This window comes from Ovis aries, chromosome 15 (genome assembly GCF_016772045.2).
Source record: "Ovis aries strain OAR_USU_Benz2616 breed Rambouillet chromosome 15, ARS-UI_Ramb_v3.0, whole genome shotgun sequence".
Classification (NCBI taxonomy): domain Eukaryota; kingdom Metazoa; phylum Chordata; class Mammalia; order Artiodactyla; family Bovidae; genus Ovis; species Ovis aries.
The window spans coordinates 16,385,179-16,412,379 of NC_056068.1; the positions used below are offsets into that span (position 1 = coordinate 16,385,179).

At 37.3% G+C, this 27,201-nt stretch overlaps 1 protein-coding gene across 1 annotated transcript in view; it reads left to right on the plus strand.

Moving 5' to 3' along the window:
- Positions 1-27,201, plus strand: part of GUCY1A2 (guanylate cyclase 1 soluble subunit alpha 2) — a 485,319-nt gene that overhangs the window by 418,823 nt on the left and 39,295 nt on the right. The window contains exon 7 of the mRNA XM_060399261.1: positions 3,781-3,935. Within this exon, the coding sequence (XP_060255244.1) occupies positions 3,781-3,935 (155 nt within the window). The remainder of the gene's footprint in view (positions 1-3,780; positions 3,936-27,201) is intronic.

The window sequence follows — 27,201 nt, forward strand, 5'->3', positions numbered from 1 at the left end:
CTCAGTCATGTCTGACTCTTTGTGACCCCATGGACTATACAGTCCATGGAGTTCTCCAGGCCCTAATACTAGAGCGGGTAGCCTTTCCCTTCTCCAGGGGATCTTCCCAACCCAGGGATCGAACCCAGGTCTCCTACATTGCAGGCGGATTCTTTACTAGCTGAGCCACAAGGGAAGCCCTAGCTCTACTGAAAAGATGCCAGTAGTAGTTCTCCATCCCAGCTGTGGGAAAAAAAAAAGTCTCCAGACATTGTCAAATGTCTACTGAGGGGCACAGATGGCCCCAGTTGACAACTACTGGTTTAGTCCAAAGCAATCCTCTTTAACTAGGGTATACTGACTAGATGGATGTAAATGTTACTGATGGTTAACCAATTGAAGTTTAATCTTGCCAAAATAAATCTAAATCCCTCACTGCCAGTTAAAAGTAGCTTTCTCCTTTGCCTACCTGCTGCATGCTTTTGGCAGATTCTGAATGTGGCAATCAGTGATTTCTTTATAAGGTAGCAATTACTAGGAAATCTCAAAAGGCTGTTAAAAAAGTAAAAATAAAATAATGAATAGAGTCTTATGATTAACCTTGTAAGTTCTTAATGGTATCTCCTTACATCCAAGAGTAAATAATTTTCTGAGTCCTGTTCCATTATAAATAGTGATAGAAATAGTGAATCTGAGCAATTTTTGTGTTTATTGATATTCTTATGCATATTTTCTAGTAGTCTTCTAAGAGATAAGGGTTTTTCAAAATGACCATTTCGCTTTCAACCTTTCTCAAGAATACTGGGGGTTTTGTCTTCAGTACTTTTTATGTTATATTAATTATAACTATGATAACTTGGTTTTAAAACAAGAAACAGCTTCAGGTCTTTTGAAATGAGGCAGAAGTGGAACCATATAACCCTTCAATATAGTTTGTGTGAGGTATGGAGTCTTCTTCTGAGACTAAAAACACTGAATATAGAGGCTGTACAATGTGTCTGTTTGATTATTTCTGCTGTCTTTCCACGTAAAAAGATCACAGGTCCAACCTGACATCTTTATTTGTCAACCTTTAATTATCAATAACTTGACAGTATTTAAGGTCTGGGTGTTTTTAGGCAGTCCTAAAATTAATTTAATATAATAAACCCTCTGAAAGCAAATAGAAGCCCAAAGATATATAATAATATTTTGTCAAAATGCTTTGCTAATATTAAGAAACACTGCTTTATGCTTGTTTATAAGGAATACTACCATTCATTATATAACTGAGCAGGACCCTATGGGGATTTCCTGGGACAGGCCTTCCCACATGTCCTCTCTGAGGTACCTAGATAATAATGTTTGATGTGCATTTCCTGAGTTTTACAATTATGAACCCCTGCCCCTCACCAAATGGAAGCTGTTAACTACTTCATGATCATGAACACATAGCCCGGTGCCTCCTAGTGCCTGATAATGTTAATTGTTGTGACACCACCCTGTTACCTCACCATCAGCCAGTCAGAGAACTGTGCATGAACTGATCACATACACATACCTGGCAAGTCCCCTCCTTCACCTACTTTTAAAAATGCTTTGCTGAAACACTTTGTGGACCTTGAAATTTTTTTGGAGCATGAGCTACCTGTCTCCTTGCATCACTCAGCAACAAAACTTTCTCTGCTCCAAACTCCAGCATTTTGGTTTGTTTAGCCTCACTTTGTGTCAGGCATAGGAGCTTATGCTAGCAATTGCCTTTTTTAACTTTTAAATCCAAATAGACAATCTCTCATCAGATATAGGCCTAAATTTTTAAGGTAACTTGCATTCCTAAAATAAAATATGTCTCATCTCTGCTTCTACCAAATGTGGAAAAACAGGGGCTGCATTTATACTCCCACCATCAACAGTTAAAAATATGGACAAATTGTACAAAAGAACAGCTTCATGACATTGGACATTAGGCAATGGAAGGCAGTGATGCCTGAGAGTCAAGAGAACAAGAGGAAACATATGATTTCCCTGGCATATTTTGGGGGGATATGTTCAAGTTGTTTAGGGAAAGACAAATCAGGAGGAACTCAACAAACTCCCCAAGTTGAAGAGTTGAAGCTGAGAGTCTATGAAGACCAAGAAAGCTAGAATTTATGGACAGAGTACCACTAAGAGAGTTGTACAGAGACTACCAGAGATCTTCCAATGGGCCTCCTATATGTTCCTTAAATTACTGACAATTGTTTGTACATGACAAAACTACCTTAGCCCAGTGGGGAAAAAACACCTGAAAAGATTAGGGAAAAAATTTCCCAGAATTCACACAGGACTTGGAAAAAATGTCTAATCCCACCAGGAAGACTGAAAAACCTCATAAATCATAGGTGTTTGGTATAATACTCAGAAGGTTCTTCCCTCAGTAGTGGGAAATAATTAGTCCATATGAAATACAGCTCATGACTTGCCTAACAAATTTTAAAAAGCAAGACTTGGAAGAAAAAAGAAAAACTGTTTCCAAGTACCTCGACCCCATCCAAGGACAAAGCTCAAGAATATATATAAGAATATAAAAATAACCAGCATTCAACAAAGTCAATTCATGATATCTAAAAAAATTACTAGGCAGAAGAGCTGAAAAATATAACCCATAATACTGAGAAAAATTGCTCAATCAAAGTGGACACAGAACTGGAGCCTATGTTAGAATTAGTAGGCAAAAGTATTAAAACAGTTATTTTACTAGTATTCTGTATGTTCAAAAATTAATTTGATACCTGAAAGATTTTTTAATGTTCAAATTGAATATTGAGGAATGAAAATCACAATATCTAAAAAAAAAATTCAGTGGATGTGATTAGCAAAAGAAAAGGTTTTGCAAAGAGATTAGTACATTTAGAAAAAGAAATCTAAAATAGGAAAATATTTAAAATGACCAGATAAAAAGAAATATAAACATTTAATTTACAATTGTGTTTAATGCTATGAAGGAAAAAGGAAGGTTGTATGTGAGAATAATTGGAGGGAGAACATTTAGAGCATATTAGGTACATATAAACCTGATTTAACATAAAACACAACTGGATTCATGTAGAAAATTAAATATAGGGTTTTTTCTTATAATAAACCATTCATTCATTTTTTCCACAACATCTGTGTTCACTGATAGTAAAATAGTCCAGATATGGCTGATAAAAATGACTAAGACCCCCAGTTCCTGTCTTTGAGAAGCTAGGAGTCTAATAGTTCAGCAGTACCTAGACAGTGTATTATAAAGCAGAGACACCACTTTGCCGATAAAGGCTTCATAGTCAAAGCTATGGCTTTTCCAGTAGCCATATATGGATGTAAGAGTTGGACCATAAAGAAGGCTGAGCACCAAAGAATTGATGCTTTCAAGTTCCAGTGCTTGTGAGCACTCTTGAGAGTCCCTTGGACAGGAAGGAGATAAAATGAGTCAATCCTAAGAGAAATCAACCCTTTCAGATTCATTGGAAGGACTGATGCTGAAGCTGAAGTGAAATTCCAATACTTTGGTCACCTGATGCAAAGGGCCAACTCACTGGAAAAGACTCTGATTCTGGGAAAGATTGAGGGGAAGAAGGGGCTGAGATGGTTGGATGGCACCACTGACTCAACGGACATGAGTTTGACCAAACTCTGGGAGATGCTGAAGGACAAGGAAGACTGGCATGCTGCAGTCCACGGGGTCACAAAGATTTGGACATGACATAGCGACTGAACAACAGTAACAACCTCTCATTAAAATAATTGCATACCAAATGAAAACATAAACATATCCTTTTTCTTTTTCCTTTTCTTTTTTAGATGAGGATAGGCATTCACTCAGGCTCTGTGCTGGCTGGAGTTGTTGGGGTAAGAATGCCACGATATTGCCTGTTTGGAAATAATGTCACTCTGGCAAGCAAATTTGAATCAGGAAGTCATCCTCGACGCATCAATGTCAGCCCAACCACTTACCAGTAAGTGTTCTTTGCCATTGCCTAATGCTAATAGCCTGTCACTTGTGACACCCTATTTTTTTCTTGATCCTGTTATTCTCTAAGATAATAATGAGTAGATCCATCCAGTCTGAAAGATAGCAATTATGATACAAAATTTAAATTGCACCCTAAGAAAGGACACAGAAAACTTGTCTTGATTGAGTGGTAAATCAGGTTTGTCATTTCCCACAGTCTCTGTCCTTCTTAGGTATTCCTGTTTAAACACAGGAGACAAAATATTAAGAGTCTGCATCACATTGGAAATTCTAATACTTTCAAAATGTTTCTCAATGTTTATAAAAGTCATTTGACTTTGGATAGAAAAGATATGTCTCTTTTTATTTTTCTGGATAATGAATATAAATAGGGACTCTAAATATATACTGGATACAGAGTAAAACTTCAAACTTTATCTTAAAGGTCATATCTGACAACTCTACACATTTCGACAGCTGAAATCAACTTTATTTTGTGCCTGGTAGATGTCATCTCACCCACTAGATATTAAGCTTCATATGGGCAGAGACCAAGTCTGTTCACCACTATATCTCCAAAACTCACAAAACATGTTTAGCACATAATAAGCTCTCTATAAATATTTATCAAATTAGTAAACAAATGCATTGGTAAGATAAACATCTCTATGCTAAGAAAGCAGTATGAATATCTCCTGATTGGTTTTGGCTAAATGTTAAGTAATATGTGTGTGTGTATGTGTGTGTGTGAGTAAGTCACTCAGTCATGTACGACTCTTTGTGACCCCATGGACTATACAGTGCATAGTGCATGGAATTCTCCAGGCCAGAATACTGGAGTGGGTAGCCTTTCCCTTATCCAGGGGATCTTCCCAACCGAGGGATCGAACCCAGGTCTGCCACATTGCATGCAGATTCTTTACTAGCTGAGCCACAAGGGAGGACCAATGTTAAGTAAGCTTTGGTGTGAAAGCTATTTCACTAGTTCCATGATTTAAATGACTCAGATATCAAGTTCTTAAAACTCTAAAGTAGAAATAGTGCCGTTGATATTTTTTATTAACATGGCTACCACATTTACTCAGGCTAACAACAACAGCAAAAGCCCCAGGAGCAGGAAGCTTAAATATATATGTAATAAATGTTGATCTATAGTAAGAAACAAAATGGTGATATTTTGAAGCTTTTGATACCACATCTATATAAAAGGAAATTAAGTTTTTTTAGATGAAAGAGAAATATTTCCTGATTCCTGGGGAGCACATGAGAAAGGGAAGGAATTACAAATATAAAAGCAAGAAAATGTTTCCTAAGAACTACATGTCATTTTAGGGTATTTATATAAGGGTATTGCCTCTTTTCAATTTCTCCCAATTTTTCTGACACAATTTTGGGCATAATATAGATGATGTCACAAAGATTTCTATATTAAATCTCTTCAAAAGCTTCAGCACTGATCTGAAGCTTCTCTAGATCTATGCACTTTGGGCTCTAGACCACAGGGTAACGAAAATTCCTGAAGATCAACCCCCAAACATATATCCTTTTACCATGGTTATGATTTTTCCCATCATGGAGCTAATATTTATGTTTCCTGTTAGTATAAGTCAGTGTAGATTTACAGAAACTCCATTATTTAAAAAATGATGTGTAAAGAATGGATCAACCATGCAAGGAGCTCATATCTTGAGCTTAACTGTCATTGCTGTGGCTGGCTTTGTTTACATGTAACCAGTAAAGGAAACCCCACAAGTCACACATAGTCTGAGCATTTTGGTGCTGTCTTTAAATTTTCATAACCTTTATCACATTGGTGGTAATGATACCAAGTTTGTAATGATACTTGGTGATCCATAATGTCTAAAACATTGAATTGTTTCAAATATAACAAGCATTGAAACCTTTTATTCTATTATGATCTGCCCCACCTCCAACAACTTCCCCCTGATAAAAACATAAATGGGACGTAGATAAACACGTTGAGCTGCCATCTGTGTAGACTGTAAAAGATACTTTCTCCTACTGGTCCCAAATCTTATAATTTCTACTAATGCTTTATTTTATATCCCAAGCACTATGATAGGCACTAATGTTACAACAATAAATAGCATAAATATGATCTCCATCTTCATGGAGGAGACCACAAACCAAAAGGTAGATGTATGAAAGTAAACACTTTGTTACAATAGACTACTACTGAGGTCAAGAAACCCTGAACACAGTATAAAAATAAGCGGAGGAGTAAACTAAAATAAGGAGGAAGAAAGAAAGAGACTGAAATCAGACCAACTAAAGCTATAATACATGTTAAGAAGTTTCAACCCAACCCTAAGAGCAAAGAAAGACATTGAAGAGTTATAAGCATAGGTGTGACTTGGCCAGATTTGTACTTTAAAAAGATTTCCAAGGTTGTAAAAAAGAGAACAGTGATTGAAAGGAAGTAGTCATTCCCATTTCCTTGATGGAAATGTAGCTGATTATTGAGATCCTAGAATCCAAACTATTTGATGTTTCAACTTGTCTTCCTAAGTTTTAGAAGAGCAGTTGGACCAGTGACTGTTAACATCCATTTTTATCTGCATGCTGCATGCTAAGTCACTTCAGTCGTGTCTGACTCTTTGCGACCCTATGGACTGTAACCTGCCAGGCTCCTCTGTCCATGGGATTCTCCAGGCAAGAAGACTGGAGTGGGTTGTCATGCCCTTCTCCAGAGGATCTTCCCGACCCAGGGATCAAACCCATGTCTTTTATGTCTCCTGCATTGGAAGATGGGTTCTTTACGACTAGGGCTACCTGAGAATCCCATTTCCATCTGAAAGTGAAAGTGAAAGTTGCTCTGGCATGTCCGACTCTCTGTGACTCCATGGGCTATAGAGTCTATGGAGTACTCCAGGCCAGAATACTGGAGTGGGTAGCCTTTCCCTTCTCAGGGGATCTTCCCAACCCAGGGATTGAACCTGGGTCTCCCACATTGCAGATGGATTCTTTACCAGCAGAGCCTCAAGGGAAGCCCAAGAATGCTGGAGTGGGTAGCCTATCCCTTTAGCGGATCTTCCCAACCCAGGAATCGAGCAGGGTCTCCTGCATTGCCGGCAGATTCTTTACTAACTGAACTATCAGTGAAGGCTTTTTTCTCCCCCTTGGATACCATCAAAAACAATTTACTTTGGTTCTTGATAAGTTTCTAGAACACTAAATTTAGGTATATGATCTCAGTTGACTGGGTTTTCAGATTATGGATGTATTTGTGACTAGGTGCTTTCTGTTGGTTTTATACACGCCAATGTATACACTTCAGTTAGGTATAATTGTTCTATTTCACACAATATAGGTGACTTATAAATCCACAAGTATAGAGTACACTTCCCTTTCCATTTTACTCACAGTGAAATGTCTGATGGACTTTTCAGGGACATTACCTCTGAGGAAATATAAACATAAAACTGAAGTTAAAGCAAATAGGAATTTGTGACATAAAACTAAGTATTAAGCTCCTAAGAGCTGGAAATTTCCAATTGTACTTCCTGAATTAAATGCTGTAAAGTGTCCAATGTTGGCTGATTATTTTGAAATTTTCAGACAACCTTTTTTTAAAAAAAAATTTTTTAACTTTTTAATTTTATTGGAGTATACTTGATTTACAGTGTTGCGCTAGTTTTAGATGTACAGCAAAGTGATTCAGTTATATATATATATAAATAGATTCATTCTTTTTCAGATTCCTTCTCATATAGGTTATCACAGAATATTTGATAGCTTCCTGTGTCTTGCTGGTTATGAGTTTCCTATGTCTTGTTGGTTATCTATCTTATATATAGTAGAGTGTATGTGTTCATCCTAAGTTCCTGATTTATTCCCCCATGCCCCATGTTTCCATTTGATAACTTTAAGTTTGTTTCCAATATCTTTAGGCCTGCTTCTGTTTGGTAAATAAGTTTATTTGTATCTTTTTAAAAACTAGATTCCATGTGTAAGTATACCTTATATACCACCTCTTTATTCATTCCTCTGTTGATGAACATTTACCTTACTTCAATGACATGGCTGTTTGTAAATATTGCTGCAGTGAACATTGGAGTGCATGTATGCTTTTGGATTATGGTTTTCTATGGATATTTACCCAAGAGTGGAATTGATAGGTCATATGGTAGTTCTAGTTTTAGCTTTTTAAGGAACCTCCATACTGTTCTCCATAGTGGTTGTACCAATTTACATTCTCACCAACAGTATAGGAAGGGTCCCTTTTCTCCATACCCTCTCCAGCATTATTTGTAGATTTTTTTTGACAAATTCTTTTAATTGGAGTATAGTTGCTTTACAATACTGTGTTAGTTTCTTCTGTACAACAAAGTGAATCAGCTATAGGTGTATATATCCCCTCCTTCTTGGACCTCCTGCCCACTCCCTCCCCAACCCACCCATCTAGGTCATCACAGAGTGCCAAGCTAAGCTCCTTGTGCTGCAGAGCAGGTCCCCACTAGCTCTCTGTTTTACATATGGTAAAGTGTATGTGTCTCTTTTAATCTCCCAACTGATCTCACCATCACCTTCTCCACCTATATCCACTTGTCTGTTTTCTACATCTGTACCTCTATTCCTGCCCTGCAAATAGGTTCATCTATACTAGTTTTCTAGATTCCAAATATATGCCTTAATGTATGATATTTTTTCTCTCTCTTTGCCTTGTTTCTTCTGTATGACAGTCCCTAGGTATATCCACATCTCTGAAAATGGCACTATTTTCCTCCTTTAAATGGCTGAGTAATATTCCATTGTATATATGTAACAAATCTTCTTCATCCAGTCTTCTGTTGATGGCCATTTAGGCTGCCACCATGTCCTGCCTATTATAAATAGTGCTGCAATGAACATTGTTATACATGTGTCTTTTTGCTTTGTGGTTTTCTCAGGATATATGCCCAAGAATTGGATTTCTGGGTCATATGGGAGTTTTATTTTTAGTTTCCTGAGGAACTTCCATCTGTTCTCTGTAGTGGGTTTATTAGTTTACATTTCTACTAAAAAATGCAAGAGGGTTCCCTTTTTTCCACACCTTCTCCAATATTTATTACTTGTAGTTTTTTCTTTTTTTTAAACTAAGAGATCCCCTTCCAGAATATCTTTTTTAGAAAATAATTTAATTTATTTTTGGCTGTGCTAGGTCTTAGTTGCTGTGCATGGACTTTCTCTAGTTGTGGCATGTGGCTTCTCATTGAGGTGGCTTCTCTTGCTGTGGAGCACAGGCTCTAGGATGCCTGGGCCTCAGAAGTTGTGACACGTGGGCTTAGTAGTTGTGGCTCCTGAGCTCTAGGTCACAGACTCAATAGTGTGGTGCATGGGCTTAGTTGCATGTGGGGTCTTCCCAGATCAGGGATCAAACCTTGTCTCCTGAACTGACAGGCAAATTCTTTACCACTGAACCACCAGGGAAGCACTACTGTTTGTAGATTTCTGGTGATGACCATTATAAATGATATGAGATGATACTTCTTTAGTTTTGATTTACATTTTTCTAATAATTAATGATATCAAATATCTTTTCAGATGCTTCTGACCATCTGTATGTCGTCTTTGTAGAAATGTCTACTTATGTCTTCTGCCCATTTTTTTGATTGGGTTTTTTGTTGTTTTGGTATTTTGCTGCATGAGATGTTTGTATATTTTGGAGATTAATCCTTTGTCAGTTATTTTGTTTGCAAAATAACTAAAGTCTGTCTTTTTATCTTATTTATGGTTTCCTTTGCTCTGTAGAAGATTTTAAATTTAATTAGGTCCAGTTGTTTACTTTTGCGTGGTTTTTTTTTTTTTCATTACTCTAAGAGGTGGTCAAAAAGATCTTTCTGTGATTTATGTCAAAGTGTTTTTCCTTTCTTTACCTCTAGAGTTTGATAGTGTCCAGTCTTACATTTAGGTCTTTAATTTATTTTGAGTTTATTTTTGGTTATGGTGTTAGGGAGTGTTCCATTTTCATTCTTACCTGTTCAATTTTCTCAGCACTGCTTATTGGAAAGACTGTCTTTTCTCCATTCTATAGTCTTGCCTCCTTTGTCATACATTAAGTGAGCACAGGTATGTGGGTTTATCTCTGAGTTTTCCATCCTGTACCATTGATCTCTGTTTTTGTGACAGTACTGTACAATCTTGATTATTGTAACTTTGTAGTATAGTCTGAAGTCATGGAGCCTTATTCCTCCAGCTCCATTTTCTTTCTCAAGATTTCTTTGGCTACTTGGGGTCTCATGTTTCCATTCAAATTGTGAAATTTTTTGTTCTAATTCTGTGAAAAAATGCCATTGGTAGTTTGATAGATTGCACTAAAATCTGTATATTGCTTTGGGTAGTAATAGTTCTTTTTATAATGTTGATTCTTTCAATCCAAGAGCATAGTATATCTCTTCATCTCTTTGTGTTGTCTTTTATTTCTTTCATCAGTGTTTTATAGTTTTCTCAGTAAAGGTCTTTTGCCTCCTCTCATAGGTTTATTCATCAGTATTTTATTATTTTTGATGCAATAGTAAATAAGATTCTTTCCTTAATTTCCTTTTCTAATCTTTTGTTGTTAATGTATAGCAATGCAAGAGATTTCTGTGCATTAATATTGTATCCAACTTTAGCCAATTCACCAATTAGCTTTAGTAGTTTTCTGGTGGCATCTTCAGGATATTCTATGTACAGTTTCACATCATCTGCAAACAATACCAGCTTTATTTCTTTTCCAATTTGTATTCTTTTTATTTCTTTTTTTCTCCTCTGGTTGCTATGACTAGGACTTCCAAAATTATGTTGAATAAGAGTGGCAAGAGTGAACATCTTTCTCTTGTTCTGATCTTAGACGAAATGTTTTCAGTTTTTCAGCATTGAGAATGATATTTGCAGTGGTTTGTCATATATGGCCTTTATTATGTTGAAGTAGGTTCCTTCTATTCCCAATTTCTGGAGAGCTTTTATCATAAATGTGTGTTGAATTTTTCCCAAAACTTTTTCTGCATCTATTGAGATGATCATATTGTTTTATTATTTATTAATATGGTGTATCACATTGATTGATTTTCATATGTTAAAGAATCCTTGAATTACTGGGTAAATCCCATTTGATCATGATATATGATCCTTTTAATGTGTTGTTGGATTCTATTTCCTAGGATTTTGTTGAGGATTTTTGTGTCTATGTTCATCAGTGTTATTGATCTGTAGTTTTCTCTTTTTTGTTATATCTTTGTCTGATTTTCCTATCAGGATGATCATTGCCTCATAGAATGAGTTTGGGAGTGACCCTCCCTCTGCAATTTTTTAGATGAGTTTGAGGACAGGTGATATCTCTTCTCTAAATATTTGACAGATTTTGCCTGTGAAGCCATCTGGTCTCAGACTTTAGCTTGTTGGAAGACTCTTAATTAGAGTTTCAAACTCATTGCTTGTAATTGTGGGTCTATTTATATTTTCTGTTTCTTCCTGGTTCAGTCTTAGAAGTTTTTACCTTTCTAACAATGTGTCCATTTCTTCAGGTTTGTCCATTTTATTGGCTTCTATTAGCCTCTGATGATCCTAGATATTTCTGTGGTGTTGGTTGTAACTTCTTTTTCATTTCTGATTTAACTGACGTGAGTCTTTTCTCTGTTTTTCTTGATGATCTGTCTACTATTTGTCAATTTTCTTTATTTTCTTGAAAACCAACTTTTGATATATTTAATTTATTATTTTAGGTCTTGTTATCCTTTTATTCATTTCTAGTTCATTTATTTCTACTCTGATCTTTATGATTTATTTCTTTCTGCTAACTTTGTTTTTTTTTTTTTTTACTTTATTTTACAATACTGTATTGGTTTTGCCATACATTGACATGAATCCACCACGAGTGTACATGAGTTCCCAAACATGAACCCCCCTCCCACCTCCCACCCCATATCATCTCTCTGGATCATCCCAGTGCACCAGCCCCAAGCATCCTGTAACCTACATCGAATATAGACTGGCGATTCATTTCTTACATGATAGTATACATGTTTCAATGCCATTCTCCCAAATCATCCCACCCTCTCCCTCTCCCTCAGAGTCCAAAAGTCTGTTCTACACATCTATGTCTCTTTTGCTGTCTCGCACACAGGGTCATCATTACCATCTTTTTAAATTCCATATATATGTGTTAGTATACTGTATTGGTGTTTTTCTTTCTGGCTTATTTCACTCTGTATAATTGGCTCCAGTTTTATCCATCTCATTAGAACTGATTTAAATGTATTCTTTTTAATGACTGAGTAATACTCCATTGTGTATATGTATCACAGCTTTCTTATCCATTCATCTGCTGATGGACATCTAGGTTTTTCCCATGTCCTGGCTATTATAAACAGTGCTGTGATGAACATTGGGATACATGTGTCTCTTTCCATTCTGGTTTCCTCGGTGTGTGTGCCCAGCAGTGGGATTGCTGGGTCATATGGCAGTTCTATTTGCAATTTTTTTGAGGAATCTCCACACTGTTCTCCATAGTGGCTGTACTAGTTTGCATTCCCATCAACAGTGTAAGAGTCTTCGCTTTTCTCCACACCCTCTCCAGCATTTATTGCTTGCAGACTTTTGGATGGCAGCCATTCTGACTGGTGTGAAGTGGTACCTCATTGTGGTTTTGATTTGCATTGCTCTAATAATGAGTGATGTTGAGCATCTTTTCATGTGTTTGTTAGCCATCCGTATATCTTCTTTGGAGAAATGTCTATTTAGTTCTTTGGCCCATTTTTTGATTGGGTCGTTTATTTTTCCTGGAATTGAGTTGCATAAGTTGCTTGTATATTTTTGAGATTAGTTGTTTGTCAGTTGCTTCATTTGCTGTTATTTTCTCCCATTCAGAAGTCTGTCTTTTCACCTTGCTTATAGTTTCCTTTGTTGTGCAGAAGTTTTAATTTTAATTAGATCCCATTTGTTTATTTTTGCTTTTATTTCCAGAATTCTGGGAGGTGGATCAAAGAAGATCCTGCTGTGATTTATGTCGAAGAGTGTTTTGCCTATGTTCTCCTCTAGGAGTTTTATAGTTTCTGGTCTTACATTTAGATCTTTAATCCATTTTGAGTTCATTTTTGTGTGCGGTGTTAGAAAGTGATCTAGTTTCATTCTGTTACAAGTGGTTGACCAGTTTTCCCAGCACCACCTGCCAAAGAGATTGTCTTAACTCCATTGTATATTCTTGCCTCCTTTGTCAAAGATGAGATGTCCATACATGTGTGGATGTATCTCTTGGCTTTGTATTTTGTTCCATTGATCTATATTTCTGTCTTTGCGCCAGTACCATACTGTTGATGACTGTGGCTTTGAAGTCAGGCAAGTTGGTTCTTCCAGTTCCATTCTTCTTTCTCAAGATTGCTTTGGCTATTCAAGGTTTTTTGTATTTCCATACAAATCTTGAAATTATTTGTTCTAGTTCTGTGAAAAATACAGCTGGTAGCTTGATAGGGATTGCATTGAATCTGTAGATTGCTTTCGGTAGTACACTCATTTTCACTATATTGATTCTTCTGATCCATGAACATGATATATTTCTCCATCTATTAGTGTCCTCTTTGTTTCTTCCATCAATGTTTTATAGTTTTCTATATATATGTCTTTAGTTTCTTTAGGTAGATATATTCCTAAGTATTTTATTCTTTTCGTTGCAATGGTGAATGGAATTGTTTCCTTAATTTCTTTTTCTACTTTCTCATTGTTAGTGTATAGGAATGCAACGGATTTCTGTGTGTTGATTTTATATCCTGCAACTTTACTATATTCATTGATTAGCTCTAGTAATTTTCTGGTGGAGTCTTTAGGGTTTTTTATGTAGAGGATCATGTCATCTGCAAACAGTGAGAGTTTTACTTCTTCTTTTCCAATTTGGATTCCTTTTATTTCTTTTTCTGCTCTGATTGCTGTGGCCAAAACTTCCAGAACTATGTTGAATAGTAGCAGTGAAAGTGGGCACCCTATTCTTGTTCCTGACTTAGGGGAAATGCTTTCAATTTTTCACCATTGAGGATAATGTTTGCTGTGGGTTTGTCATAGATAGCTTTTATTATGTTGAGGTATGTTCCTTCTATTCCTGCTTTCTGGAGAGTTTTTATCATAAATGGATGTTGAATTTTGTCAAAGGCCTTCTCTGCATCTATTGAGATAATCATATGGCTTTTATTTTTCAATTTGTTAATGTGGTGAATTACACTGATTGATTTGCAGATATTGAAGAATCCTTGCATCCCTGGGATAAAGCCTACTTGGTCATGGTGTATGATCGTTTTAATGTGTTGTTGGATTCTGATTGCTAGAATTTTGTTAAGGATTTTTGCATCTATGTTCATCAGTGATATTGGCCTGTAGTTTTCTTTTTTTGTAGCATCTTTATCAGGTTTTGTTATTAGGGTGATGGTGGCCTCATAGAATGAGTTTGGAAGTTTACCTTCCTCTGCAATTTTCTGGAAGAGTTTGAGTAGGATAGGTGTTAGCTCTTCTTGAAATTTTTGGTAGAATTCAGCTGTGAAGCCGTCTGGACCTGGGCTTTTGTTTGCTGGAAGATTTCTGACTACAGTTTCAATTTCCATGCTTGTGATGAGTCTGTTAAGATTTTCTATTTCTTCCTGGTTCAGTTTTGGAAAGTTGTACTTTTCTAAGAATTTGTCCATTTCTTCCACGTTGTCCATTTTATTGGCATATAATTTGCTGATAGTAGTCTCTTATGATCCTTTGTATTTCTGTGTTGTCTGTTGTGATCTCTCCATTTTCATTTCTAATTTTATTGATTTGATTTTTCTCTCTTTGTTTCTTGATGAGTCTGGCTAATGGTTTGTCAATTTTATTTATCCTTTCAAAGAACCAGCTTTTGGCTATGTTGATTTTTGCTATGGTCTCTTTTGCTTCTTTTGCATTTATTTCTGCCCTAATTTTTAAGATTTCTTTTCCTCTACTAACTCTGGGGTTCTCCATTTCTTCCTTTTCTAGTTGCATTAGGTGTAGAGTTAGGTTATTTATTTGACTTTTTTCTTGTTTCTTCAGGTATGCCTATATTGCTATGAACTTTCCTCTTAGCACTGCTTTTATAGTGTCCCACAGGTTTTGGGTTGTTGTGATTTCATTTTCATTCATTTCTAGGCATATTTTGATTTCCTTTTGATTTCTTCTGTGATTTGTTGGTTATTCAGAAGCGTGTTGTTCAGCTTCCATATGTTGGAATTTTTAATAGTTTTTCTCCTGTAATTGAGATATAATCTTAACACATTATGGTCAGAAAAGATGCTTGGAATGATTTCGATTTTTTTTGAATTTATCAAGGTTAGATTTATGGCCTAGGATGTGATCTATCCTGGAGAAGTTTCCATGAGCACTTGAGAAAAAGGTGAAATTCATTGTTTTGGGGTGAAATGTCCTATAGATATCAATTAGGTCTAAATGGTCTATTGTATCACTTAAAGTTTGCGTTTCTTTGTTAATTTTCTGTTTAGTTGATCTGTCCACAGGTGTAGTGGGGTATTAAAGTCTCCCACTATTACTGTGTTATTGTTCATTTCCCCTTTCATACTTGTTAGCATTTGTTTTACATACTGCGGTGCTCCTATGTTGGATGCATATATATTTATAATTGTTATATCTTCTTCTTGAATTGATCCTTTGATCATTATGTAGTGGCCTTCTTCGTCTCTTTTCACAGCCTTTGTTTTAAAGTCTATTTTATCAGATATGAGTATTGCCACTCCTGCTTTCTTTTGGTCTCTATTTCCATGATATATCTTTTTCCAGCCCTTCACTTTCAGTCTGTATGTGTCCCTTGTTTTGAGGTGGGTCTCTTGTAGGCAGCATATAGAGGGGTCTTGTTTTTGTATCCATTCATCCAGTCTTTGCCTTTTGGTTGGGGCATTCAACCCATTTACATTTGAGGTAATTATTGATAAATATGATCCCATTGCCATTTACTTTATTGTTTTGGGTTCAGGTTTATATACCCTTTTTGTGTTTCCTATCTAGAGAAGATCCTTTAGCTTTTTTTGTAGAGCTGGTTTGGTGGTGCTGAATTCTCTCAGCTTTTGCTTGTCTGTAAAGCTTTTGTTTTCTCCTTCATATTTGATTGAGATCCTTGCTGAGTACAGTAATCTGGGCTGTAGGTTATTTTCTTTCATCACTTTAAGTATGTCTTGCCATTCCCTCCTGGCCTGAAGAGTTTCTATTGAAAGATCAGCTGTTATCCTTATGGGAATCCCCTTGTGTGTTATTTGTTGTTTTTCCCTTGCTGCTTTTAATATTTGTTCTTTGTGTTTGATCTTTGTTAATTTGATTAATATGTGTCTTGGGGTGTTTTGTCTTGGGTTTATCCTATTTGGAACTCTCTGTGTTTCTTGAACTTGGGTGATTATTTCCTTCCCCATTTTAGGGAAGTTTTCAACTATTATCTCCTCAAGGATTTTCTCATGGTCTTTCTTTTTGTCTTCTTCTGGGACTTCTATAATTCGAATGTTGGAGCGTTTCATATTGTCCTGGAGGTCTCTGAGATTGTCCTCATTTCTTTTAATTCATTTTTCTTTTTTCCTCTCTAATTCACTTATTTCTACCATTCTATCTTCTATTTCACTAATCCTATCTTCTGCCTCCGTTATTCTACTATTTGTTGCCTCCAGAGTGTTTCTGATCTCATTTATTGCGTTATTCATTATATATTGACTCTTGTTTATTTCTTCTAGGTCCTTGTTAAACCTTTCTTGCATCTTCTCAATCCTTGTCTCTAGGCTATTTATCTGTGATTCCATTTTTATTTCAAGATTTTGGATCATTTTCACTATCAATATTCGGAATTCCTTCTCAGGTAGATTCCCTATCTCTTCCTCTTTTGTTTGGTTTGCTGGGCATTTCTCCTGTTCCTTTACCTGCTGAGTATTCCTCTTTCTCTTCATCTTGGTTATATTGCTGCGTTTGGGGTGGCCTTTCTATATTCTGGGAACTTGTGGAGTTCTCTTTATTATGGAGCTTCCTCACTGTGGGTGGGGTTGTATCAGTGGCTTGTCAAGGTTTCTTGGTTAGGGAGGCTTGTGTTGGAGTTCTGGTGGGTGGAGCTGGATTTCTTCTCTCTGGAGTGCAATGTAGTGACCAGTAATGGGTTATGAGACATCAATGGTTTGGAGTAACTTTGAGCTGCCTGTATATTGAAGCTCAGGGGTGTGTTCCTGTGTTGCTGGAGAATTTGCGTGGTATGTCTTGCTCTGGAACTTGTTGGCCCTTCAGTGGTGCTTGGTTTCAGTGCAGGTATGGAGGCATTTGATGAGTTCCTATTGATTAATGTTCCCTGGATTCAGGAGTTCTCTGATGTTCTCAGGATTTGGACTTAAGCCTCCTGCTTCTGGTTTTCAGTTTTATTTTTACAGTAACCTCAATACTTCTCCATCTATACAGCACCAATGATAAAACATCTAGGTTAAAGATGAAAAGTTTCTCCACATTGAGGGACACCCGGAGAGGTTCACTGAATTACATGGAGAAGAGAGGACGGAGGGGGTAGTTAGAGGTGACTGGAATTAGATGAGGTGGGATCAAAAGAGGAGAGAGCAAGCTAGCCAGTAATCACTTCCTTATATGTGCTCCACAGTCTGGACCACTCAGAGGTATTCACGGAGTTATACAGGGAAGAGAAGAGGGAGGAAGTAGACAGAAGTGGCCAGGAGGATAAAAGAGGGAAATGAAAAGGAGAGAGACAGATCCTGCCGGTAACCAGTTCCCTGAGTGTTCTCCACCATCTGGAACACACAGAGATTCCCAGAGTTGGGTAGAGAAGAGAAGGGGAAGGGAAGAGACAGAGGCCACCTAGTGGAGAAAAAGGAGAGTCCAAAGGAGGAGAGAGTGGTCAAGCCAGTAACCTCGCTCTCAAGTTAAAATTGGGTAGTGAAGTTTGGGTTTTTAAATGTACAAAATTGACAACAAAAACCAAAAAGCAAAGATTAAAAATCTAGAGTAGAGGTTGGATTTTCAAAAATACAACGTTAAAGAAAAGAAGAAGAAGAAGAAAAAAGCCACAGGAATTATTAAAAACAACCACCACAGATAGACTATATGGTGTTTGCTTTAAAAAATAGGGTCTGTTTTTGAAGACAATGATCCGCTTTTCTGGGTGCCTGATGTCCTCTGCCAGCATTCAGAAGTTGTTTTGTGGAGTTTGCTCAGCGTTGAAATGTTCTTTTGATGAGTTTGTGAGGGAGAAGGTGTTCTCCCCGTCCTATTCCTCCGCCATCTTAGGACCGCCCTAACTGGGTTTTAGTGGTTTTTGTTTTTTGGGGTTTTTTTTGCTTTTATTATTATCATTGATGTTGTTTTTGTTCTTCTTTACTCTAGTTGCTTTAGGTGTAAAGTTAGGTTGTTAATTTGATTTTTTTTTTTTTTGAGGTAGGATTGAATTGCTATCAACTTTCCTTTTAGAACTGCTTTTGCTATGTCTCATAAGTTTTGGGTCATCATGTTTTATTTGTCACTTTGTTCTATTTTTTTCAATTTCCCCTTTGAAATCCTTGGTGAATTTTTGGTTACTTAGTAGCATATTTTCTGGCCTCCATGTATTTCTATTTTTTAATAGTTCTGCTTCTTGTAACTGATTTCTAATCTCATAGTATTGTGGTCAGAAACGATATTTGATATGATTGCAGTTTTCTTAAACTGACCAACACTTGATTTTTGACTGAAGATGTGATATATCCTAGAGGATGTTCTTTGCACACTTGAGAAGAATGTATTATGCTGCTTTGGGGTGGATTGTCCTGTAAACATCCATTTAGTTTATCTGGTCTATTGTGTTATTTAAGGCTTGTGTTTCCTTATTTATTTTCTGTCTGAATGAGCTGTCCATTGGTGTAAGTAGGATATGAAGTCCTCCACTATTATTGTGTTACTCTTTATTTCCCCTTTTATGGCTGTAGTGTTTTCCTTGTGTATTGATATATTCCTATGTTGTGTGCATAAATATTTGTAATTGATATGTCTTCTTCCTTGACTCTTATAACAGCATTCTTTTCATAATCTATTTTGTCTGATATGAGTATTGATATTCCAGCTTTCTTTTGATTTCCACTTGCATGGAATACCTTTTTCCATCTCTTCACTTTCAATCTGTTTGTGTCCCTAGATCTGAACTGGGTCTCGTGTAGACAGCATATATACTGGTCTCATTTTTATGTCCATTTGGCCAGTGTGTCTTTCAGTTAGAGCATTTAAACCATTTACATTCAAGATAATTATCCATATGTATGTTTTTATTAACATTTTCTTAATTGTTTTGGATTTGTTTTGGGGTGTCTTTTGTTTCCCACCTAGAGAAGTTCCTTTAGCATTTGTTGTAAAGCTGATTTGATGATGCTGAATTCTTTTATATTTTGCTTGTCTATGAAACTTTTGATTTCTCCATCAAATTTGAATGAGTTCCTAGATGTATGGAGTAATCTTGATTGCAGATTTTTCTTTTTCACCACTTTAAATATACCACCCACTCCCTTCTGACCTGCAGAGTTGCTGTGGAAAAATTGCTAACCTTTTGGAGATTCATTTTTATGTTATTTGTTGCTTTTCCCTTGATGCTTTTAATATTTTTTTCCCCCTCTGAGCTTAATTTTTTGTCAATTTGATTAATATGTTTCTTTGGTTGTTTCTCCTTGGGTTCTGTATGGGACTTGGCACTTCCTGGACTTGAGTGAGTTTTTTGCTTTCCCATCTTAGGGAAGCTTTCATCTATAATCTCTTCAAATGTTTTCTCAGACCCAATCTTTTTGTTCTCTTCTTCTGGATCTCTGTAATTCAAACACTGGTGCATTTTGTGTTGTCCCAGTGGTCTCTGAGACTGTCCTCATTTCTTATCATTCTTTTATCTGCTTAACTGTTCTGTGGCAGTTATTTCTGCCATTTTATTTTCCAGTTCACTTATTTGTTCTTCTGCTTTAGTTATTCTGTTATTGATTCCTTCTAGTGTATTTTTCATTTCAGTTACTGTGTTGTTGTTTACTGTTTGTTCTTTAGTTCTTCTAGGTTCTTATTAAATATTCCTTATATTTTCTCAGTCTTTGCCTCCATTCTATTTCCAAGATTTAGGATTATCTTTACTATCATTACTCTGAATTATTTTTCAGGCAGGTTGCCTATTTCTTCTTCATTTATTTGGTCTGGTAAGTTTTTACCTTCTCCTTTGTACCATCAGTTCAGTTCAGTCACTCAGTTGTGTCTGACTCTTTGCGACCCCATGAATCGCAGCATGCCAGGCCTCCCTGTCCATCACGAACTCTGGGAGTTCACTCAGACTCATGTCCATCGAGCCGGTGATGCCATCCAGCCATCTCATCCTCTGTCATCCTCTTCTCCTCCTGCCCCCAATCCCTCCCAGCATCAGAATCTTTTCCAGTGAGTCAACTCTTCGCATGAGGTGGCCAAGTACTGGAGTTTCAGCTTTAGCATCATTCCTTTCAAAGAAATCCCAGGGTTGATCTCCTTCAGAATGGACTGGTTGGATCTCCTTGCAGTCCAAGGGATTCTCAAGAGTCTTCTCCAACACCACAGTTCAAAAGCATCAATTCTTCGGTACTCAGTTTTCTTCACAGTCCAACTCTCACATCCATACATGACCAATGGAAAACCATAGCCTTGATGAGACAGACCTTTGTTGGCAAAGTAATGTCTCTGCTTTTGAATATGCTATCTAGGTTGGTCATAACTTTCTTTCCAAGGAGTAAGCGTCTTTTTTAATTTCATGGCTGCAATCACCATCTGCAGTGATTTTGGAGCCCCCAAAAATAAAGTCTGACACTATTTCCACTGTTTACCCATCTATTTCCCATGAAGTGTTGGGACCAGATTCCATGATCTTTGTTTTCTGAATGTTGAGGTTTAAGCCAACCTTTTCACTCTCCACTTTCACTCTCATCAAGAGGCTCTTTAGTTCCTCTTCACTTTCTGCCGTAAGGGTGGTGTCATCTGCATATCTGAGGTTATTGATATTTCTCCTGGCAATCTTGATTCCAGTTTGTGTTTCTTCCAGCCCACCGTTTCTCATGATGTACTCTGCATATAAGTTAAATAAGCAGAGTGATAGTATACAGGCTGGACATACTCCTTTTGCTATTTGGAACCAGTCTGTTGTTCCATGTCTATACATATATTTAATTCAGTCCTTTTGATGACTGGGGCTGTATTCCTGTCTTGCTGGTGTTTTTCCTAAGACTTTCAACACTTTAGTTTGTAGGCAATTGTGTAGAGTCAGTCCCAGTGCTGAGGTGAGGTCTTCAGGGAGTACTCACACTGATTAATATTCCCTAGGATCTGAGGTTCTATGTTAGTCCAGCCATTTGGACTCAGCACTCCCACTACAGGAGCTCAGGCTCAACCCCCAGACTGGGAACCAAGATCCCACAAGCCACTCAATGTGACTAAAAAGAAAAGGAAACAAACAAAAAGGAGCAGAACTACAACAATGAAAAATAAAATTAGCAAATGGAAAAAATATTATAAAAAATAAAAAGGAAAAACACCAAAGCGAAACAGAACCACCACAACAAAAGTAAATAAATAAATAAGCAAAAGCCAAAAAGGGAGAGAGGTGGGGCTTTAATTGTGAGGAGATATAAACTTCTCATCCTCCTACTGTACCAACTTGACTCTGCCATTGGTAGATTTTTTGATGATGCCTACTCTCACAAGTGTGAGATGACAACTCGTTATAATTTTGACTTGTGTTCCTTTGATAATTAAGGATGTTGAGTATCTCTTCATGTACCTTTTTGTCATCTCTATGTCTTCTTCCAAAAACTTTTTAGATTTTCTGCCCATTTTTTGTTTGGGTTGTTTGTTTTATTGGCATAGAGTTGCATGAGCTGTTTGCATATTTTGGAGATTAATCCCTTCTTGGTCACATCGTTTGCAGATATTTTCGCCTACTTTGTAGGTTGTATTTATGTTTTGTTGACAGTTTCCTTTATGGTGCAGAAGCTTTTAAGCTCAGTGAGTTACCATTTGTTTATTTATTGTTTCATTTTCATTACTGTCACAGTGAAAATCACTCAGCAGTGTCCAACTCTTTCCAACCCAGTGGACTGTAGCTCCTCAGGCTCCTCTGTCCATGGTATTCTCCAAGAAAAACTACTGGAGTGGATTGCCTTTCCCTTCTCCAGGGATCTTCCCAACTCAGGGATCAAACCTGGGTTTGCTGCATTGCAGGCAGATTCTTTACCATCTGAGCCACCAGGGAAGCCCATTGCTATCAGAGATTGATCAGAAAAGATCTTGCTGCAGTTTGTCAAAGAGTCAAAGAGTGTTCCATCTATGTTTTCCCCTAAGAGTTTTATAGTATCTGCCTTTACATTTAAGTTTTTAATCCATTTTAAGTATATTTTTCTGTACACTGTCAGGTGATACTCTAATTTCATACTTGTCTATGTTTCCCAAGAACCATTTACTGAAAGATTGTCTTATCCATTGTATATCCTAGCCTCCCTTGTTGTAGATTAACTACCATAGGCTTGTGAGTTTATTTCTGGGATGTCTATCCTATTCCATCCATCTATATTTCCCTCTTTGTGCTGCATCATACTGTTTTGATTATTGTATCTTTGTAGTATAGTCTGAATTCAAGAAGTCTGATTCCTGCAACTTTTTTTTTTTCTTTTTCAGGGTTGATTTGACAATTTAAGGTCTTTTTTTTTCAGCATTAAAAAAAATTCCTCTAGTTCTGGGAAAAATGACATTGAACTTTGGGTAAGGATTTCACTAAATTTGTAGATTGCATCAGATGCTATGGTCATTTTGAAAATATTGATTCTTCCAATCCAAGAAAATCTGCTTATGTCATTTCTGATTTATTTTATCAGAATCTCATACTTTTCAGAGTAGTGATTTTTGTTTGCTAACATAGCTTTATTCCTATGTATCTTATTCTTTTTGAAAGAATGGTAAATGGAGTTATATCCTTAATCTCTCTTTCTGATCTTTTGCTGATGGATGTGTGCAGTCACCCAGTCCTATCTGATTCTTTGCAATCCTATGGAGCATGTCAGGCTCCTCTGCCCATGGGATTCTCCAGGCAAGAATACTGGATGGGGTTGCCATTTCCTCCTCCAGGGAATCCTTCTGACCCAGGACTCAAGCACATGTCTCCTGCAGCTTTGGCATTGGCAGGCAGATTCTTTACCTCAGAGCCACCTTGGGAGCCTAATCTTGTGTTGGTGTGCTGAAATGCTATAGATGTCTGTGTTTTAACTTTTTATCCTGCAACTTTACCAAATTCATTGATAAGCACTAGTAGTTTTCTGGTAACATCTTTAGATTTTTCTATATGTAGTATAATGTACAGGAGGCAGTGACAAAACCATCCCTAAGAAAAATAAATGCAAAAATGGTTGTCTGAAGAGACCTAACAAATAGCAGAGAAAAGAAGAGAAGTGGAAGACAAAGGAGGAAAGGAAAAATAGACCCAACTGAATGCAGAGTTCCAAAGAAGAACAGAGAGATAAGAAAGCCTTCCTAAGTGAACGACATGAAGAAATAGAGGAAAACAATAGAATGGGAAGGACCAGGGATCTCTTCTCTATGCCAGAAGTGAAGAGTAACTAAAGAACCTCTCGATGAAGGTGAAAGAGGAGAATGAAAAAATGGCTTAAAACTCAACATTCAAAACATGAAGATCATGGCATCCAGTCCCATCACTTCATGGCAAATAGATGGGGAAATAATGGTAACAGTGACTGACTTTATTTTCTTGGACTTCAAAGTCACTGTGGATGGAGACTGCAGCCATGAAATTAGAAAAGGCTTTTGCCTGGGAAGAAAAGCAATGACAAACCTAAATATTCAAAAACAGAGGCATGACTTTGCCTACAAAGGTTCATATAGTCAAAGCTGTGGTTTTTCCAGTATTTATGAATGGATGTGAGATGGACAATAAGAAAGGCTGAGCATTGACGAACCGATGCCTTCAAACTGTGGTGCTGGAGAAGACTCTTGAGAGTCTCTTGGACAGCAAGGAGATCATACCAGTCACTCCTAAAGGAAACCAACCCTGAACATTCATTGGAAGGAATGATGTGGAAGTTGAAGCTCCAATACTTCAACCACCTGATGTGAAGAACCAACTTATTGTAAGAGACTCTGATGCTGGGAAAGATTGAAGGCAGGAGGAGAAGGAGACAACAGAGAAGCAGATGGTTGAATAGCATCACTGACTCCATAGACATAAGTTTGAACCAACTCCAGGAAATGGTGAAGGACAGGGAGGCCTGGCATGCAGCTGTTCACGGGTTGGAAAGAATCGTACACGACTGATAGACTGAACAATAACAAGAGGTGACGTCAAGAAAATTAGAGATACCAAGGGAACACTTCATGCAAATATAGACACAATAAAGCACAGAAATGGTATGAACCTTACTAAGCAGAAGATATTAAGAAATGGTGGCAAGAATACACAGAAGAACTATACAAAAAGATCTTAATGATCCAGATACCATGATGGTGTGATCACCCATTTAGAGCCAGATTTAAAGTGGGCTTTGGGAAGCATCACTACAAAGAAAACTAGTGAAGGTGATTGTATTCCAGGTGAACTCTTTCAATCCTAATAGATGATGTTGTTAAAGTGCTGCACTCAATACGCCAGCAAATTTGAAAAACTCAGCACTGGCCATGGGACTAGAAAAGGTCAGTTTTCATTCTAACCCCAAAGAAGGGCACTGCCAAAGAATGCTCAATCTACCATCCAATTACACTCATTTAACATGCTAGCAATGTCATGCTTAAAATCCTTCGAATTAGGCTTCAATAGTGTGTGAACCTCCGAGAACTTACAAATGTACAAACTGGATTTAGAAAAGGCAAGGAACTAGAGATCCAATTGCCAACATACATTGAATCATAGGAAAAACAACAGAATTCCAGAAAAGCATCAACTTCTGCTTCACTGACTATGTATGCTAAAGCCTTTTACTGTGTGGATCACAACAAACAGGGAAATTCTTAAAGAGATGGGAATACCAAACCACCTTACCTGCCTCTTGAGAAACCTTTATGTAGGTCAAGAAGCAACAGTTAGTCATGGAACAGCAGCCTAGTTCCAAATTGGGAAAGGAGTATGTCAGGACCATATATATTGTCACCCTACTTATTTAACTTACATGCAGAGTACATCATGTGAAGTGCTGGGCTGGATGAATCACAAACTGGAATCAAGATTGCCAAGAGAACTATCAATAATGTCAGATATGCAGATGGAACCACCCTTATGGCAGAAATCAAAGAGGAACTAAAGAGTCTCTTGATGAAAGGGAAAGAGGAGAGTGAAAAAGCTGGCTTAAAACTCCACATTCAAAAAAACTATGATTATGGCATCCAGTCTCATTAATTCGTGGTAAACAGGTGGGGAAACAGTGGAAACCATGATATATTTTATTTTCTTGGGCTTCCGAATCATTGAAGATAGTGACTGCAGCCATGAAATTTAAGAACGCCTGCTCCTTGTAAGAAAAACTATGACAAACCTAGACAGCATATTAAAAAGCAGAGACTTACTTTGCTTTCTAAGTTCCATATAGTCAGACCTATGGTTTTCCAACAGTCATGTATGGATAGGAGACCTGGGCCATAAAGAAGGCTGAGCAACAAAGAATTGATTCTTTTGAACTGTGGTGGAGAAGACTCTTGAGAATTCCTTAAACTGCAAGATCAAACCAGTCAATCCTAAAAGAAATCAACCCTTTGAAATTCACTGAAGGACTGATGCTAAAACTGAATTTCCAATACTTTGCCCACCTGATAAGAAGAGCCAACTCAATGGAAAAGACCCTGATGCTGGGAAAGATTGAAGGCAGGCAGAGACAGGGACAACAAAGAATGAGATGGTTGGATGGCATCACTGACTCAATGGACATGAGTTTAAGCAATCTCTGGGAGATGGTGAAAGACACAGAGGCCTGGCGTGTTGCAGTCTATGTTGTTGCAAAGAGTCCTGCACAACTAAGCGACTTAACAACAAAAATCTGCAAACTGTGACAGTTTTACGTCTTCTTTTCAATTTGAATTTCTACTATTTCTTTTCTGATTGCTGTGTCTAAGACTTTCAAAACTATGTTAAATAAAAATCATGACAATAGACATATTTGCCTGGTTCTTCATCTTAGAGGGAATGCTTTCAGGATTTCATGATTGAGAAGGATGTTAGTAGTGGGCTTGTCTCAGTTCAGTTCAGATGCTCAGTTTTGTCTGACTCTTTGCAACCCCATGGACTGCAGTACGCCTGGCTTCCCTGTCCATCACCAACTCCCAGAGCTTGCTCAAACTCATGTCCATCAAGTCGGTGATGTCATCCAACCATCTTGTCCTCTGTCATTCCATTCTCCTCCTGCCTTCAATCTTTCCCAGCATCAGCATCTTTTCCAATGAGTCAGTTCTTTGCATAAGGTGCCAAAGTGTTGGAGCTTCAGCTTCAGCATCAGTCCTCCCAATGAATATTCAGGACTGTTTTCCTTTAGGATTGACTGGGTTTGATCTCCTTGCAGTTCAAGGGATTCTCAAGAGTCTTCTCCAACACCACAGTTCAAAAGCATCAATTCTTCGGCGCTCAGCTATCTTTATAGTCCAACTCTCACATCCATACATGACTACTGGAATACAGTAGTTTTGACTAGACAGACCTTTGTTGACCAAGTAATGTCTCTGCTTTTTAATGTGCTGTCTAGGTTGGTCATAGCTCTTCATCTAAGGAACAAGCGACTTTTGATTTCATGACTACAGTCACCATCCCAGTGATTTTGGAGCCCAAAAAACTAAAGTCTGTCACTGTCTCCATTGTTTTCCCATCTATTTGCCATAAGTGATGGGGCCAGATGCCATGATCTTTATTATTTGAACGCTGAGTTTTAAGCCAGCTTTTTCACTCTCCTCTTTCACTGTCATCAAGAGACTCTTTAGTTCTTCTTCACTTTCTGCCATAAGGGTGGTGTCATCTGCATATCTGAGGTTATTTATATCTCTCCCAGCAATCTTGATTCCAGTTTGTGCTTCATTGAACCCAGCATTTCACATGATGCATTCTGCATATAAGTTAAATAAGGAGGGTGACAATATACAGCCTGGACGTACTCCTTTTCCTATTTGGAACCAATTTGTTGTTCCATGTCCAGTTCTAATAGTTGCTTCTTGACCTGCATACAGATTCCCCAGGAGGCAAGTTAGGTGGTCTGATATTCCCATCTCTTGTCTCATATGGCCTCTATTATGTTAAGCTCCCTTTATTCCCTCTATCTTGGAAACTT